An 18,818-nucleotide genomic window follows, 5' to 3' on the forward strand; every position below is an offset into this window, starting at 1 on the left:
TCTAGATTTTTTAATACTTTTAAAAACGTAGTTTATTCCCACGTTATTTGATATTATGTTGGCGTGTTCATATTTTGAATACCTGTATCAACCATATGTTATTATAGTATGGCTTACAAGACGAAATGTTTAAATAAATAATGTATTCTGTTTATATTCTGTCAAAAACTCGTGCTCACTGCAAGTATTTGGGTGTGCATGGTTTTCTTTCAATATATATTGTTTTAATGCAAATGAAATGTATACACTATACCGTGTTATTTCGTTTGAGTGCCTTATCATGGGATAAGTTTAAACCATTTTATACTAGTTATGAGTTTCTCAACTGTAATATAAAATCATATTACAACAACACTATCGAAACTCGTTAAGTGCTGTTCAAAAAACACAGATTGGGTGACATTACTTATTGTTGGGAGCCATATTTTATACAAGTCTAATTTGCAGAATAGCTGTCTGAGTCAGTCAATTCGTGTTTTTTTAAAGATAAATCTTTAATGTTTTAATGCATTTCATGCTTGTTATGTACAAAAGAGCTGTGCACTTATGATGAAATAATATGTTTAACCTATATTATCTATTTCAAACATAAAATACTCAGTACAATTTCAATATTTCTCAAAACCCAACTGGTTTTCACACAAACACGTTTAGACATTATGGATTAGAAGAATCCAGTATAACACGTCTATTATTTATTTTAGACTAAGTAAGTCATATGATCGACGGTATTTCGCAAATTTACTGTCATGTCTTTTTAAGCTAGATTTTCTTGTCCCTGATTTGCTGGATACTAAATAACTACAGTGTTTTAGATCTGGCTTAGGGTTTAAAACACAGTACATGTATGAGTCATTGCTTTTTTTCTAGAATACAAATCTCCCCTCTCTTGTAAAGCATTGACAACTTTACCACTGTCTTTGAAGTAGTATGATTTTGGACTTTTTCCATTCCCGCAATCCCAACATCCACATTCACTGGCAAAGGAATATTTCTACTTTTGTTGGTCTTTGTTTTTTTTCATTGTTTATTACATAAAATCTTCTATCGAGCGTAATCTTGTCTAAACCAAACTTGGAATTTACTAAAAATTCAATTACTTCACATGTGTCCATGAAGGAATTATTTTCTACATGACCTTGACATTTAGAATGAATTACACCTGAAGGTGTACTTAATTAACCCAGTTCATTCTGACGCCCAATTAGATATGATACCTTGAAATTCTGGGCATTTTCCAATAACTGATAAGCCATCTGGCAGTTTGTGACCCTCTACACAAATCTACGAATGTTACAAAAAACGACTCTGGTATTTGCAAGTGGTCTTTCCTCCAGGCAAACGGACATTTACATGTAATGCCTGATTCCCATCAGCCACACCAGGGGGTTGCAACTGGTCAACAACAGCATGGTGTTTCTTAGAGAATCCACCAATCAAGTCCGTCAGAAGCTCCCTTGAAGGTTCGTTAACTGGCACTTTTAACTTTGCATTTTAGCTGTTTCCTTATACAAAATCCTGCGTTGACAATGCAACAGTTCAAGATGAACCAAAATATATATCGCCACAACTTTTTTCCACAGCATCCAATGTTGTATTTTGTTCGGAACTGGTCGTGTAGATCCACTCCGCCTATACACTTATTAAGCATAAACAGTATGTGGCTATCTCAGCTCTAGGTGGTTGCCTAAAACACGTTTCCTGGCAGGCTGGCTCAATGTGGAGAGGTGGAGGTGGTGGTGAACTGCCCCCTCTGCCGAACATCCCTTGGCTTCTTGAGATCTTGTGGGAATCCAATGCTATTCACTGTCCCATAACTATCACACTGTTTGCTAACAAGCTTTTTAACAGTGGTAATCCTATAAATAAATAGTCAATATATATGTAGTTAAGTATTTTGCACTTCCTGTGTTCATAACCTCATCATGGCCGTGGCCATGATGTGTCCTGTCCTGGCAGCCAATTAGGTACACGTGAAAGTTCCATAAATAGGCACTTCTGCTGTGACACAGCATCCACACTTTCACTCCACGTTTAGTTGGTTTATTAGGCATGTATTGCTGGAAAGTCTGCCAGAGTTGATGCGGGTAGAAAAATAGGGGGCATAAGAAGCAGGCAAAAAAAATCTGAGAAATCTGTTTTGGGTCACATGTCAAAATCCGCCACCATGTTTGTTGACAGTGACAAAATATTTTTTTTCGGGAAAATGGCGATGTATATTTTTAAAACCATAGAATACTTGTACAAAGCAAAATATGTTAGATGTTATATAAAAACAAAGCAAATTATTTAAAATTTGTTTCTGGATTGCACTGAGGGATCAGGAATGATAAGTAGTAGCCAAATTTAAAAGCTCAAATAATTACTGGGGTGGGTGCTGGAGGGGTCGCCCCTTTTGCTGGAAGAAAACTCATGTAAATAGTGTGAATTGCTGTATTTTCAGCAATTTTAAAAATGGATTCCAATAGGAAATTCTTTGTTTTGAAATAAAATCAGCATGAATCATACTAGAACACTCTCACCAACACAATCTCCACATCAGTATAATTCTTAGCATTAGTTTTAATTAACCCTGTAGCTGATAGCCTAGTGACCAGATAAGCCCTCCCAGTCAATACCACAGCCAGTGGATGGCTTATCAATAATAATAGCCAACTTACTGATAAGCAGTCCTTATTTGTATAGGCCCTTGTGTTATTGGTCAAGTGCTAATGTATGGACCCTTATGACTTTTAGGTCATTATTACCAATGTAAATTATGGCTTAATCTTTTTGATGTCAATATTTTTTTCAAAGATAATAAAATCATCTAGTTAATGGTGCCAATGATATTTTTTTTAATTGTTTTATTGCATATGCTAATGTAGTTTGAAGAAGGAGTTTCTATAAAATTTTATAAGAAAATCGTTATACCTCTGTTGAAGGCTTAAATATCTTAATAGTTTTATTTTATAAGAGTAATTGTTACACATTATTTAGATAAATAGAGTTCAATATAAATGCTAATTTAGAAGATCTTATTTCTCGGGTATTATTATTTTAGTATAGTGTTTGTTACACATTATTTAGATAAAAAGATTTCAAGTTAGAAGATATTATTTATGTGGTATAAGACGGGTAATAATAATCATTTTCTAAACACAAGGTCATCCGAGTCCTTATATCAAATCAAAATTGGATAATTTCCTGAAAACAAAAGACAACAACACAAGTGATGTGATGTGGTGCGAAAGTGATTTTATGATTTTGGTGCAATAAAACTGTGAATAAACATGAGTGAGGAAATATATACATGATGAAATAAACTAGAAATAAAAACAAAAATGCAAATTTATATACAGTCATAAACAATATCAAAACAAAAACAGCAAACATATATAACACAAATGTCCTTTCACAGAAACAAATTTTAAGCTGCTTTAAGTCCCAAGCGAGTGTGATGTACAACAAAACAGTCTCTGCACAGGTGCACATTGCAAGTCACACAGCCATAGACTGTTTCGTGACGGTCCACAGTTCTTTTTTATTGCAACTTGCATATCCTTCGATTGTCCTCCAGGCGTTCATGCGAATGGTTGACTAGATTGTCGAAGGTCATCATTGGTTACTGATTTAGAGTGCCCTCCATAGTGTTACGTTTCCACTGCCGGTAACCAGCAATCATTTCCTTGAAAAGCTCCTCCCTAAAGTCCTTGTGTGTGTACCACTTCTTGGTTCGTCTTGTAGAGGTATGCTTGTATATTATAAAAGCATTCACACTACTACAGTTCAACATGAATCAGAAGAGGTACCGCCACCACTTCTTGTCCTGTCATGTTGAAGTCCCCCATCTGCATCACCTTTAAATCTCCACGGTTTTTCACAACTCCCTTCCACTTGAGGTCGACTGAAGGAGTGGCAGACCAGTGAAAAAATTGTCAAAAAACATCCAGCGGACGGAGCGTTGTAAATAATCCGTAAGCCGTGAGACAACATTAAATCCAAGACCGTGTTCACTGACATTGTTCTGGCGTCCAAGTGCTTTCCAAGCTGGTGGACCTGTTGGTTTCCATATGTGTCTATAGCTGGATATTGCTCAGATTTTTTTCGATACAATACGTATTCCAATATGGAGGTGGCGATACGCGCTACGTTTTGTCGATACGATACATCAATAGTTAAAGCACAAAATTGTCTGAATAAACAGTAAAACACTATTAATTTCCGAAAAACATGTGAACAAAAATCACCAACAAAGAGTGTATTATGTTACACAAAACGACAAATTACATCTAAAAATGACAAAAGGTATTTTAACTATGAATGTATTAACTAACAAGCCTTTTCTTATACCTATACATGACCATGCAAAATGGTTAAATTGACGTCTTTTTGTAGACAGTTATAATATTATCTAATGAGCATGCAAATAATAAAAATTGCCTGGCCAATTACGTTGCCGTACTGGTAAAATGAACTTTTGTCTTCGTCATTGACTTATGGTTCAATGCCGTCATGTAAATTTATTTTTAAAAACGAGTAAAAAATCATAATTATACCGGTCTGTCAGCAGGTAAGTCATATAACTCTACCCACTCGACGCTACAGCGTACCTTGGTGTACGGGTTAGTCAACGGTTTTTAACACTGGAGTAGGGAGTGTTAGGTAGATAGATAGATAGATAGATAGATAGATAGATAGATAGATAGATAGATAGATAGATAGATAGATAGATAGATAGATAGATAGATAGATAGATAGATAGATAGATAGATAGATAGATAGATAGATAGATAGATAGATAGATAGATAGATAGATAGATAGATAGATAGATAGATAGATAGATAGATAGATAGATAGATAGATAGATAGATAGATAGATAGATAGATAGATAGATAGATAGATAGATAGATAGATAGATAGATAGATAGATAGATAGATAGATAGATAGATAGATAGATAGATAGATAGATAGATAGATAGATAGATAGATAGATAGATAGATAGATAGATAGATATTGCAAACAGTCAGTTTTAACTTATGTCGAGCTATATTTTTCGAATATTCGTACTAATAGTAAATGTACGGAGTTGTTTCCCTTTGAACCGATATGCAACAATAACGATTACCGAACCGAATTTGAAGTAAAACATCGTTGCAAATTGCTTTATCGGTATATCAAGCCAGCTTTAGTTTCTAAGTGTGTGGCATTTTATGGTAGATTCTCTGGGTTCAGCACTGCAAAGTTTGTCATTACGCCATTGTCGGTAAACCTGGCCTCTAGGTTTTCAATGACGTGATTGATATACGTGCTGGGGATGTTTTCACTGGCCTCTACTTCCTTATTGGAACAATGGGCCATTATCTCAAATCAAACCCATTCTGGTACCCATCAGGTAGGCTGGCCAAGAAGTCCTTCATATAGTAGGGGCCAGGGGTTGTTGTCATCTCTTGTAGGGACGGCATAGTGGCTTTCAGAGTGAAGGTCTGCTGGGTCAGAACTTGTAGTTGCTGACAAATTCAGCAAGCCAGTTGATAATGACAGTATCGACAGCTCCTTCAAATGAAAGTCAGCTTGTATGAATTGTCTGCTTGATTTTTCTTTCAACCATGACATAAACTTCCTGAATTTTCTTAGCCTTAACTGATGTTTGGATGAATAGTTGTAATATTTGAAGATGGTTTTGATCATGGCCTGGTATTAGACTAAGTATTGCACCTTGTCTGCCGCCTGTCCACTAGCCAGGGCCAGTCTCTGTGCGATGCAGTGGATGCTTAGAGCATGTTGATTTTCTTTCAGGAGTGTTGTTAAACCTTACCATGAACGGATCAGCCCTCCGGTCTAGCTTGTTTTATTTTGTGTGGTGAATTTGTCTTACAATATCGCTTGTTTTTCGACAGACTTTCCTTAGAAGGTCGTCAGAGTAGGGTAACTTTGAAGGACTGCATGTACACGTAGCAACTGCATTTACTGTTGCGAGGCTGGTTGCCTTCGTTTTTCGGCTGGCTCATTGCAAGGAATTACTCGAGAAATGCGTTTACTTTCACATGGACATCAGCAGCGACAAACCTCAGCTGTTCGAACTGAATCAACGTCTGATGTCATTCTCTTTAAAACATCCGCTCTTTAAAATGCAATCCGATTCAAGAGACACTCTTCTTCAAAATTAAAACATACACATGTTTAACAAAAAACACTAATAAACCTTTAACTGCTTACTTTATAAAGCATTTATGGAAAATATCAATTACCGACAAGATTGAAACCGTGTATCGAATTGTAGAAAGCGCAAAAATATGAAATAATTGGTGAATGCTTAAAGATTTCTTGTGGTCTACTATAGTCTATAGAAATACTGTCATTTAAGCTCATTTCTGTCAAAATTAACTCGGTCTACTTCATAAGATATGATTTTGACTTAAATTCATCCTTTTTGAAATATTAAAACTATATTATTAATTGTGGCCAATCTTATTTGACCGTCAAAGTGAATCTTTAATGTATGTTCCACACATTAATATAAAGTGTTATTTACCTGTTTTTTTTTTCGGTATATGTCACGAAATTCAATCCCATAGTCCATAGAGCCGTGTCGTCAAAAAACCAAAAAAAAAGACAAAAAGACAAAAAACGTATTTTTTCCGGAAGGTGCTATAGCAGTTTCTTTTTGTCGGTACCATAACGAAGTCCACTCCGGCAGTAACATGGATTGTCCGTGTGTCCAACAGTAAGTAGAGCATAATCGTCCTTCGACATAGAATCAGTGATTCTAGTTAAAATGTCTGTAATGTGCATCATTATATGCAGCGCGTCTGTTATAAAGTGATGTGATTCTATAAAATGAATAAATTTCGACTTCACGGAAGATGAGGAAAATCATATTTATTTTTGACACTCGTGATTTGTCAATATGCTGTTGTATGCTTATAAATCAAAGGACAGATAGACAGTATAGTTTTACAGTGTATATTGGCCCTTCACTGTACCGTTTAAACCAAACATAACAATTGAAAATTCGAGTGTTGAGTGCATTTATTATGACGTTAATGTGTGGCTACCGTCCTGGCACAACAATACATGTTTTGTCTTTACTATATAAACACATGCAACCAGTAGCAATAATTTATACAATGTCATCAAAATTGCCTTGTATCACAAGTGTATATGTTAGTGTCACACAAATTTCATGCCGTTTTAATCTATTCCTAATAAATATATTTGTAACACAGATTAATTGTCATTACTGTTGCCAGTAAATTTATTTGAAACACTTAAAAAATGGCTTACCTAACTTTGGTAAAACTTGGTCTTGAAAACATGGAATAGTGACCATTACAGTTCGACGTCTTAAATAAATGCGACTCTTAGGCGTTTATATCAAACATATTGTTATTTTAAAAAGTTAACCCTATCTAAACTTATCTAAGCACTTTGCTTAAACTTCAAAAACATAAATGACTAAAGGTGCTAAAATCATAGTAGAAATGGAGAAACAAAAACTTGTTTTAGACAAAAAGATCAGTTTTGAAACCCTTCAGATGCAAAAGAAAATAAGATTTACATCTGAACAACGAATACTGAAAAGACAAGCAACCAATACCGGATGCGCGAAAACTATAAAAAAATGTTATAGTTATAGTGTTAAGCAGGGATTGGCCGAGACACATAGGTTACCTGGACAAACGTGATATAGGTTTCACATTGTACATAGGTTACCTGGACAAACGTGATATAAGTTTCACATTGGTACAATGGTTACCTGGACAAACGTGAAAAAGTTGAACATTGGTACATAGGTTATCTGGACAAACGTGATACAAGTTTCACATTGGTGCATAGGTAATCTGAACAAACGTGATACAAGTTCCACATTGGTACATAGGTAATCTGGACAAACGTGATACAAGTTTCACATTAGTACATGGTTATCTAGATAAACGTGATATATTTCACATTGACACATAGATTATCTGGACAAACGTGATACAAGTTCCACAATGGTACATAGATAATCTGGACAAACATGATATAAGTTTAAATAAGTACATGGTTATCAGGACAAACGCGATACACGTTTCACATTGTACATAGGTTATCAGGAAAAACGTGATACAAGTTTCACATTGTACATAGGTTATCTGTACAAACATGATACAAGTTTCACATTTGTAAATATGTAATCTGGACAAACGTGACATAAGTTCCACATTGTACATAGGATATCTGGACAAACGAGTTCCATATTGGTACAATATAGGTTACAACTTCGATCCGAATTCAACAGCATCAATGGCCAGTCACATTCAACGATGTGTTTTTAAATGTTTGACATTCTATACATAAATTAAAAGATGCGGTTGTTTAAAAAAATGTATGTTCATTCTGTGATCGTTGCGTGTGTTCTTTGGGCTACAGAACTATAAAACAAAAACTACAGAATCTATCAGTCTAAAATTTAATATTAAAATGTGTTTATAATGATATCACAGACATTATTTGGGATTTTAAAACATAATTATAAATTAACAAAGAGAAAATTATAACTCCATATTATAGTTAATTCTCTGTCTACACTAATATATACAGTAGATATAGCATTTCCTTGGGAGTATATATACTATATATTTTTAGTTTGAAATTGAAAACGAATTCTATTCAGCAAAGTTAACGGAGTAAACCTCCTCTTTCAATAATAGGGTCGGTAAAGGTTTGTATACACAAGTTATATGCCTCAGTGCGTTTGCCGGGACAATTAAAATTTTACTTAAGTAAGCATGTTAACAAAATATATTTACTTTAAATATTTCCAGTATATAATGTTTTTTATTTATGCAAAATGATCTGCATTTGTCTTAAACATTTTATGATTCATGATTTCAGAAAACCTAGCTATTGCTCAGCTTACTTTCAAAAGTGTTTTGTTAGACTACAATATGTGCACAATTGTAATCAACGAAAGACAACGACTCAGTTCTGTCTGCGACAATTCGCTTTCACACTCTTTGAAAAGTGAAAATCTTCACAAGTATGACGCCATATTATTTTCACACATGAAAAGGTGGGAACATTTAAACGCTCATTTGAGATGACACATACTACTCGTCGGCATAATGAAAGAGAATTCATTTCACGGCAGATAATTATACATGCCGACAAAATACTTCAAACACGGAATTAAGTATAAAAAGACACCATAACAATTCTTTATTAAGTAATGCGATATCCTCGTGCCATGTGTATATGGCGTTAAATTTAACATTAGTTTAATTTCGTTATTTGTAAAGCAAAAAAAACATAAGTTCGTGACGTAAACAATGAAAAAGGGAATATATTTTGAATTAAGTAGAATCTAACTAGCTTAAAACAAACCGTTACAGTTAATTGAACATAAACATAAAACATATATCTGGTAGGAAGTGTCGTTCTACTAAAACGTTGGGAACTCGTGCTTCAAGTCGCCCGTAAAGCAGCAACACGAGATGGTATGTACGTTGATGTATACCTGTATGGTGGAACATTCAGAAAACTAATTATCAATGTTTTCTCATTTAATACAAAAACGAAATATTTGTTATTTTGCTTGAAAAAATATAAGTAACAACGATACATAGGTCTGTTCAAACAACAACAACAACAACTTTAAGCATACAAACAGTTTACGAGCAAACAGGTAAAATTTAACGAGAAGCATAACAATAAGATGTGAACAAAAAGATAAATGATTGTTAGTCAGTAGTATTGACCTATTTTTCAATTAAAATCTAGAATGCTTATATAAAACGAATTGATAGAACAAAATTAAATTTGAGTGGTTGTTTTAACGGAAGTTAGATTGAGTAGTATTTATCCAGTATATTGTATAGTATAAATTGTGCAATATAAAAGTGAATCAACTCATACAAGTGTAACCGTGTATTTGAAAGTAGAAAGCGCAAAAATATAAACTGTTTGGTGAAAGCTGAAAGATAACATAAATACGGTATTAAATACTATTGTTGTGATTAACAACAGGCATTTTGAAAACCCACCATTGTAATCTATTTAAATAATGTCACTTTAATTAGTGAAAATGTGACAGGAATTCATATACACGTGTACAGGTGTGTCTGTGCTTTGATATAATGTAATGCCAATACTATATTTTGGTGTACATCAACTTTGACGCCCACGTTGCATAACACTATGTGGCACTGGTCCACAACCAAAATGACATTAAACAATTGTGTGTGTCAGTCAACGAGAAACAATATCCGGTCTCTTGACACGTTGTGTTAATTGGCCATGTGTTAACCTATGAATATGTCAAATAAAACTGATTCACCAATCAAGGCAATTGATACACAAATGACAAGCGAAAAGTTACTATATTGGCTTCCAATACTGTAAAGTAAAAACAGGTCTTTTGACCTGGCATTTGTGGAGCTTCCGTAATGGTGAGCGATGAAGATTCTAAAATGTAAGTCGATCTTGGCTATGAGCATGTTACTTGTTTATACTGCATCATTTCTAAAGTAGTATTTGGTATACCGGTTGTGTTTGTTTCCAATGCTCAAAACAAATGACCACAGTATATGTACGGATGGAAGTCATTTTTCTTCGGGATTGTTTTTTAAAGATCGTAGGGTCGTAGGGTAACACGCATCAGGGGCAAGACTAGTAGGATATATATTTATCAAAACGTGCTAAGTATGCATTTATTCATATATTTTATTCTAGCGACTGCATTAATACATTTTCTCACACTTTCTCAAGAAATATGCACATGTCATTTACTTGTCCATAGATGCAGTTCATTACGAGCATCTAAGTAAGTTAACTAAGTAATCGGCTTTAAGCAGGACCGTTTGTATACGATATTCTGTTCTGTTGCAAGACGCTAATTACCATATGCATCCTCGTAACATACGACTAGTATATATGCGTCTAAACCACTGCCCGATAAACGTGTAAAAATTGAAATATCAATCCTTGGGTGTTTTTTTTTTCAATAAATCATGACAGATAATATTTCATACTGATCCCTGATTGTGACGAGAACCTACTTCCGAGTTCAATTATGAAAAAACCTAAACACATAATTAAGCTTGGAACGCTGAAAAGCTGAGAGCTTATTTTCTATTTTTAAAACAAATAATCTAATATATAGCTTCTGTATATAACAGGTAATAATTACGCGTTGTTTTATTACTTCAATTTCATATTTGTTTTGTGATAATTATGATGTATTTTTAAACTCCGTTGCGCATTTTTAAATGGATCGAAACATCGTCCCAATTGACTTAAGAAAGGCTAAAGCGTTTATTTCCACGTCGACAAAAGAAGTTCATAAGTTTTGCAGCTTGTTAACTGCAGAAGTGTTATTGTAATAAATTAATTACGCATTTATTAAAACTAATAACCACATACCACCAAGCGTACCAACTTCCACCATGCATCTCATACATATGTTTGGTTTCGAATGATCAGTCATTTAATTGCATATATAATCAAGTTATGTAGTGTACAAATCGTTATTGATGATGTCGACGCCATTTATCCTATTTGATTTAAAATGAACTCATATCTCTATATTTTACGCCTTCTTGTCATCGGTACGAATAGCTCTCTTTTTTGTCCGGACCTCATGGACTCATGAACGCCAAATAACTTCTGAAAGAGCTATTTCCCATGTCCCATCCAAGTACCAGCGCCGTGCACACGTTGGTCACGTGTAGTAAACATCAGGTGCCACTGGTCGTCGTGGCTAATATCCTCTATCAGGAATATGTCGTCCATGAACTCTTTGTTATATTAGCACTTATATTATAGATACCCCTTCTCATTCACCGTTGCAGTACATGGTGTCTTGTCCTTAACGCTGCCTCGCTATAACCTAGTCCGTACAATAGCTCGCGTCTCCGTGACTGAAACACACTACAGTATGTGGTGGTTCCAGGTTTTGAAGAAAACAGCATAGAAAAGAGGGGATAACGTTTTTGGATACTCGCCTATTAAAATCGCCCAATATACCTACAACAACAACACAGTCATTACTTGAATGATACATAGAGACAGTACAAAACATAAAACTGTATATATTATAAGATATAATGACGTGACTACAAAAGAGGATTGTGCATTTCCGTCATTGTATTGTTATCTATATAAAAAATATCGTCACATGCCCACAACCTAGGTCTTTTTTGGAATTTGGAATCCAGTAAAAGGTCCCTCCACTGGTTTCATATCAATGCCTCCGTGTGACAAATATTATCGAAACATCGGCCCTTGCAATATCTGGAAAATATCAATACTCTAGTACAAATACAAAGTCATATAGTGCTCTTTCCGGTCTATATCCTACTATTACCTTAAAAAGACTCAAAATGCAAATGTATTCACAATTTTATTAAGAATGTGCGTCTTTTATCAAATTAACTAAGGATAGTTAAGATCACTGTCAAGTACATTTGTAACAATTATATCATTATTATTCAACATCGATGCATAATATTATTATATATTCTTTCGCCCATGTAGCGAGTTGTAGCGTTACATGGATACACATCAAATGTCAAAATAATGTATCCCTGATCGCTCATTATTGTAGCTACACATACACGCTTCACAAAAACATTTATCAAAGCTTGAAACACACGGCGTTGTCTTTTTCGACCATCCCGTCTACTGTCGGCTCAAAATGCTTTTGCGGATACAAAAAAAAACCATATATTCGGACTGAAGCGTCGCCAAAAGTTTTGCAGCTTCACGTCTAACATCGTCCGGTTACGACGAGACAAGATGTACTAAATCACAAGCTATTTAAGGTCCGTAATGTCCGTAGTTCAATCATACATGCGCGTTGAACATATTGAACAGAACCAATCTCGACAATGACTTCGCTAATCACTGCGATGTTCAAATGTGTTTTTTATAACATGTACTGAAAATACGCTTTGCAATACATTTGGAAAAACCTTGAATAATTAAATAATACAACGGACCTATAAACCAGATTTTAATATTACGGCACTTGATCATACATAGTTCATTGTTGGATACAGTGACTAAATCCGCTTTCCGACGCCCGCAAAGTTCTGGAGAAATCATTGTTCATATGCTAGATTAACTGCCGGAAACAGTGCAGTCGTCGAATGCTGGTTAGCAATTTGGGGAGATTTATTGATTATCTCTGTCATCTTGTACCTCAATCAGAACTCCTCGTCTAGTATCAAGATAAATCATAAAATCATTTTTTACTAGAGTAAATAAGTAATAATGGTAGGGATTACCCTATTAGTGCGTTTTTCACAACGCGATATAATTACGAGGACATTGTTTTGAAAACAACGCGCGTTTGTCAGTTTAATAATATTAGTGTTCAAAGGTAAAGTATTCATGACTAAACGCATTTCTGTACGTACTGCCAAAGTATCATTATCTGTTATAAGTTTGCAGTACTTGTTTTCATCAACCCCCTATTTTAGAACCGGAAACACCACTTGAATATATGTAATATATTTTCGCGAATCAAATTCCGATGACTTGCTCCTCATTTGGTAGGAAAACAAATATACGATGTTTTTATGTAAAACAATATAAAATCGGAATATTTCTTTGTGTAGCTCTACAATAATGACCACCCCCATTTGGAGCAACATAGGTATCCAGTACTGCTTGGTTAATATTTTAGCACTAAAGCAGTCTTAGTTTCTCAAGAAAGCGCATGTGCACGCTTTCAGACAAACGGAGCAACACATTCAAGCTTCACAAAAACATTTATCACAGAAAAGAATTTTTTCGTCCATCCCATCTACTAGTAGTCTCAATGCAGATATAATGCGGATACAAACATCTTCATTAACATATTTGCAGACATGTTCTTAAGTCTTCGTTTTCATGAGTGCTATGGCATTTTGACAAAGCTTCCCGACCTTTCCAACCTCTTGCCAGTATGAAATGGCATTTCACGGGGCACCCCAGTGTACCACAAAGATGATTTCTGGGACTGATATGCCCATACCAAAAGCCACAGTAGCAACCAGGACCCTCACGTAATGGTATGGATCTGGACTTTTGAAACTGTCAATGATCATCTTATTCTTAAAGTTGTCAGTTGTTGCATGGAACATCTCAACCGTTAGTAGCTAAGAATCTGACAAATAAATTTTCAAACTGTCCACTTTATGTGAATTTAATCTGATGGTTTGACCAAATCATTATGTATTGAACGATATTTTTAAACTATTCAATCTACAATTTTTTTCTAGATTTTAAACACTTAAAAACGTATTTTATTCCCACGTAATTTGGTATTATGTTGGCGTTTTCATATTTTGAATAACTGTATCCACCATATGTTATTAAAGTATGGCTTCCAAGACGAAATGTCTAAATAAATAATGTATTCTGTTTTATATTCTGTCGAAAACTCGTGCTCACTGCAAGTATTTGGGTGTGCATGTGTGATACTTATCGTTTGCTTGTTATGTGCAAAAGAGCTGTGCACTTAATTGATAAAATAATATTTTAAACCTATATTATCTATTTCAAACATAAAATACTCAGAACAATTTTAATATTTATCAAAACCTGTATAAGACGTCTATTATTTTAGACTAAGTTAGTCATATGATTGAACATATTTCGCAAATTTACTGTCATGTCTTCTTAAGCTAGATTTTCTTGTCCCTGATTTGCTGGATACTGAATAACTGCAGTGTTTCTTCGATCTGGCTTAGGGTTTAAAACACAGTACATGTATGAGTCATGGTTTTTTTTTGAACACAAATCTCCCCTCTCTTGTAAAGCATTGACAACTTTACTGCTGTCCTTGAAGTAGTATGATTTTGGACTTTTTCCATTCCCGCAATCCCAACATCCACATTCGCTGGCAAATGAATATTTTTACTTTTTGGTCTTTGTTTTTTTAAATCTTCTGTCGAGCGGAATCTTGTCTAAACCAAACCTGGAATTTACTAAAAATTCAATAACTTCACATGTGTCCATGAAGTAATTATTTTCTACATGACCTTTAGAATGAATTACATCTGAAGGTGCTCTTAATTAACCCATTTCATTCTGACGCCCAGTAAGATATGATACCTTGGAATTCTGGGCAATTTCCAATAACTGATAAGCCATCTTGCAGTTTATGACCCTCTACACAACTCTAGGAATGTTACTTGTCTTCAAAAAAACGACTCTGGTATTTGCAAGTGGCCTTTCCTCCAGGCAAACATGTAATGCCTGATTCCCATCAGCCATACGAGGGGGTTGCAACTGATCAATAACAGCATGGTGCTTCTTAGAGAATCCACCAATCAAGTCCATCAGAAGCTCCTCTGAAGGTTCGTTAACTGGCGCTTTTTCCTATGCCTTGTAGCTGCTTCCTGATACAAAGTCCAGCGTTGACAATGCAACAGTTCAAGATGAACCAAAAAATATATCGCCACAACATCCAATGTTGTATTTTGCTCGGAACTGGTCATGTAGATCCACTCTGCCGATAAACTTATTAAATGCATTAACAGTATGTGGCTATCTCAGCTCTAGGTGCTTGCCTAAACACGTTTCCTGGCAGGCTGGCTCAAGGTGGAAAGGTGGTGAACAAGGCGTTTGTCCTTCCTCACTGTTGACACCAAAGCATCCTTCTGGAGGATCTTGAACTACCCCCTCTGCCGAACATCCCTTGGCTTCTTGAGACCTTTGGGAATCCAATGCCATTCACTGTCCCATAACCATCTAATCTGTTTGCTAACAAGTGGTAATCCTGTAAAGAAATAGTCAATATATATATGTAGTTTAGTATTTTGCACTTCCTGTGTTAAGTTCATAACCACATCATGACTGTGGCCATGATGTGTCCTGTCCTTGCAGCCAATTAGGTACACGTGAAAGTTCCATAAATAGGCACTTCTGCTGTGACGCAGCATCCACACTTTCACTCCACGTTTAGTTGGTTTATAAGGCATGTATTGCTGAAAAGTCTGCCAGAGTATATACGGGTATAAAACAATAGGGGGCATAAGAAGCGGGCAAAAAAAATGAGAAAAAAATGTTTTGGGTCGCGTGTCAAATTCGCCGCGATCGGCCACCATGTTTGTTGACAGTGACAAAAAAATTTGGGGGGAAAATGGCGATGTATATTTTTAAAACCATACAATACTTATACAAAGCAACTTTTATGTCTAAAAAAAAGATTAGGGTCGGCAAGGAAAAAGTGGGGTCGGTCGGGTTACCGGAAACACAGGTTTTTTTGTGTTTTTTTTTTTGGGGGGGGGGGGGCTTTGATAAATAGAGTTCAATATAAATGCTAATTTAGAAGATGTTATTTCTCGGGTATTATTATTTTAGTATAGTGTTTGTTACACATTATTTAGATAAAAAGAGTTCAAGTTAGAAGATATTATTTCTCGGGTATAAGACGGGTAATAATAATCATTTTCTAAACACAAGGTCATCCGAGTCCTTATATCAAATCAAAATTGGATAATTTCCTGAATTATATTAACAAAAGACAACAACACAAGATAAGTTGTGAACGTGATTTTATGATTTTTGTGCAATAAAACTGTGAATAAACATGAGCGAGGAAATATATACATGATGAAATAAACTAGAAATAAAAACAAAAATGCAAATTTATATACAGTCATAAACAATATCAAAACAAAAACAGCAACATATACAGAAACAAATTCTAAGCTGCTTGAAGTCCCAAGCGAGTGTGATGTACAACAAAACAGTCTCTGCACAGGTGCACATTTCAAGTCACACAGCCATAGACTGTTTCGTGACAGTCCACAGTTCTTTTTTATTGCAACTTGCATATCCTTCGATTGTCCTACAGGCGTTCATGCGAATGGTTGACTAGATTGTCGAAGGTCATCATTGGTTACTGATTTAGAGTGCCCTCCATAGTGTTACGTTTCCACTGCCGGTAACCAGCAATCATTTCCTTGAAAAGCTCCTCCCTAAAGTCCTTTTGTGTGTACCACTTCTTGGTTCGTCTTGTAGAGGTCTGCTTGTATATTATAAAAGCATTCACACTACTGCAGTTCAACATGAATCAGAAGAGGTACCGCCACCACTTCTTGTCCTGTCATGTTGAAGTCCCCCATCTGCATCACCTTTAAATCTCCACGGTTTTTCACAACTCCCTTCCGCTTGAGGTCGACTGAAGGAGTGGCAGACCAGTGAAAAATTGTCAAAAAACATCCAGCGGACGGAGCGTTGTAAATAATCCGTAAGCTGTGAGACAACATTAAATCCAAGACCGTGTTCACTGACATTGTTCTGGCGTCCAAGTGCTTTCCAAGCTGGTGGACCTGTTGGTTTCCATATGTGTCTATAGCTGGATATTGCTCAGATTTTTTTCGATACAATACGTATTCCAATATGGAGGTGGCGATACGCGCTACGTTTTGTCGATACGATACATCAATAGTTAAAGCACAAAATTGTCTGAATAAACAGTAAAACACTATTTATTTCCGAAAAACATGTGAACAAAAATCACCAACAAAGAGTGTAGTTATGTTACACAAAACGACAAATTACATCTAAAAATGACAAAAGGTATTTTAACTATGAATGTATTAACTAACAAGCTTTTTCTTATACCTATACATGACCATGCAAAATGGTTAAATTGACGTCTTTTTGTAGACAGTTATAATATTATCTAATGAGCATGCAAATAATAAAAATTGCCTGGCCAATTACGTTGCCGTACTGGTAAAATGAACTTTTGTCATCGTCATTGACTTATGGTTCAATACCGTCATGTAAATTTATTTTTAAAAACGAGTAAAAAATCATAATTATACCGGTCTGTCAGCAGGTAAGTCATATAACTCTACCCACTCGACGCTACAGCGTACCTTGATGTACGGGTTAGTCAACAGTTTTTAACACTGGAGTAGGGAGTGATAGGTAGGTAGGTAGGTAGGTAGGTAGGTAGGTAGGTAGGTAGGTAGGTAGGTAGGTAGGTAGGTAGGTAGGTAGGTAGGTAGGTAGGTAGGTAGGTAGGTAGGTAGGTAGATAGATAGATAGATAGATAGATAGATAGATAGATAGATAGATAGATAGATAGATAGATAGATAGATAGATAGATAGATAGATAGATAGATAGATAGATAGATAGATAGATAGATAGATAGATAGATAGATAGATAGATAGATAGATAGATAGATAGATAGATAGATAGATAGATAGATAGATAGATAGATAGATAGATAGATAGATAGATAGATAGATAGATAGATAGATAGATAGATAGATAGATAGATAGATAGATAGATAGATAGATAGATAGATAGATAGATAGATAGATAGATAGATAGATAGATAGATAGATAGATAGATAGATAGATAGATAGATAGATTGAAGTAAAACATCGTTGCAAATTGCTTTATCGGTATAACAAGCCAGCTTTAGTTTCTAAGTGTGTGGCATTTTATGGTAGATTCTCTGGGTTCAGCACAAGTTTGTCATTACGCCATTGTCGGTAAACCTGGCCTCTAGGTTTTCAATGACGTGATTGATATACGTGCTGGGGATGTTTTCACTGGCCTCTACTTCCTTATTGGAACAATGGCCCATTATCTCAAATCAAACCCATTCTGGTACCCATCAGGTAGGCTGGCCAAGAAGTCCTTCATATAGTAGGGGCTAGGGGTTGTTGTCATCTCTTGTAGGGACGGCATAGTGGATTTCAGAGTGAAAGTCTGCTGGGTCACGGAAGATGAGGAAAATCATATTTATTTTTGACACTCGTGATTTGTCAATATGCTGTTGTATGCTTATAAATCAAAGGACAGATAGACAGTATAGTTTTACAGTGTATATT

The 18,818-nt window shown here is 35.2% G+C and overlaps 1 protein-coding gene across 2 annotated transcripts in view; it reads left to right on the forward strand.

Moving 5' to 3' along the window:
• Positions 1-18,818, forward strand: part of LOC128233429 (cyclin-dependent kinases regulatory subunit 1-like) — a 48,962-nt gene that overhangs the window by 8,722 nt on the left and 21,422 nt on the right. The window contains exon 1 of one of the 2 annotated variants that reach the window (XM_052947098.1): positions 13,493-13,521. The exons of the other annotated variant lie outside the window; for it this stretch is intronic. Within the exon in view, the coding sequence (XP_052803058.1) occupies positions 13,503-13,521 (19 nt within the window). The 5' untranslated portion in view covers positions 13,493-13,502. Of the gene's footprint in view, positions 1-13,492; positions 13,522-18,818 lie in introns of those variants that run through there. 2 annotated transcript variants of the gene reach the window in all.

Source organism: Mya arenaria, chromosome 5 (assembly GCF_026914265.1).
Source record: "Mya arenaria isolate MELC-2E11 chromosome 5, ASM2691426v1".
Lineage (NCBI taxonomy): Eukaryota > Metazoa > Mollusca > Bivalvia > Myida > Myidae > Mya > Mya arenaria.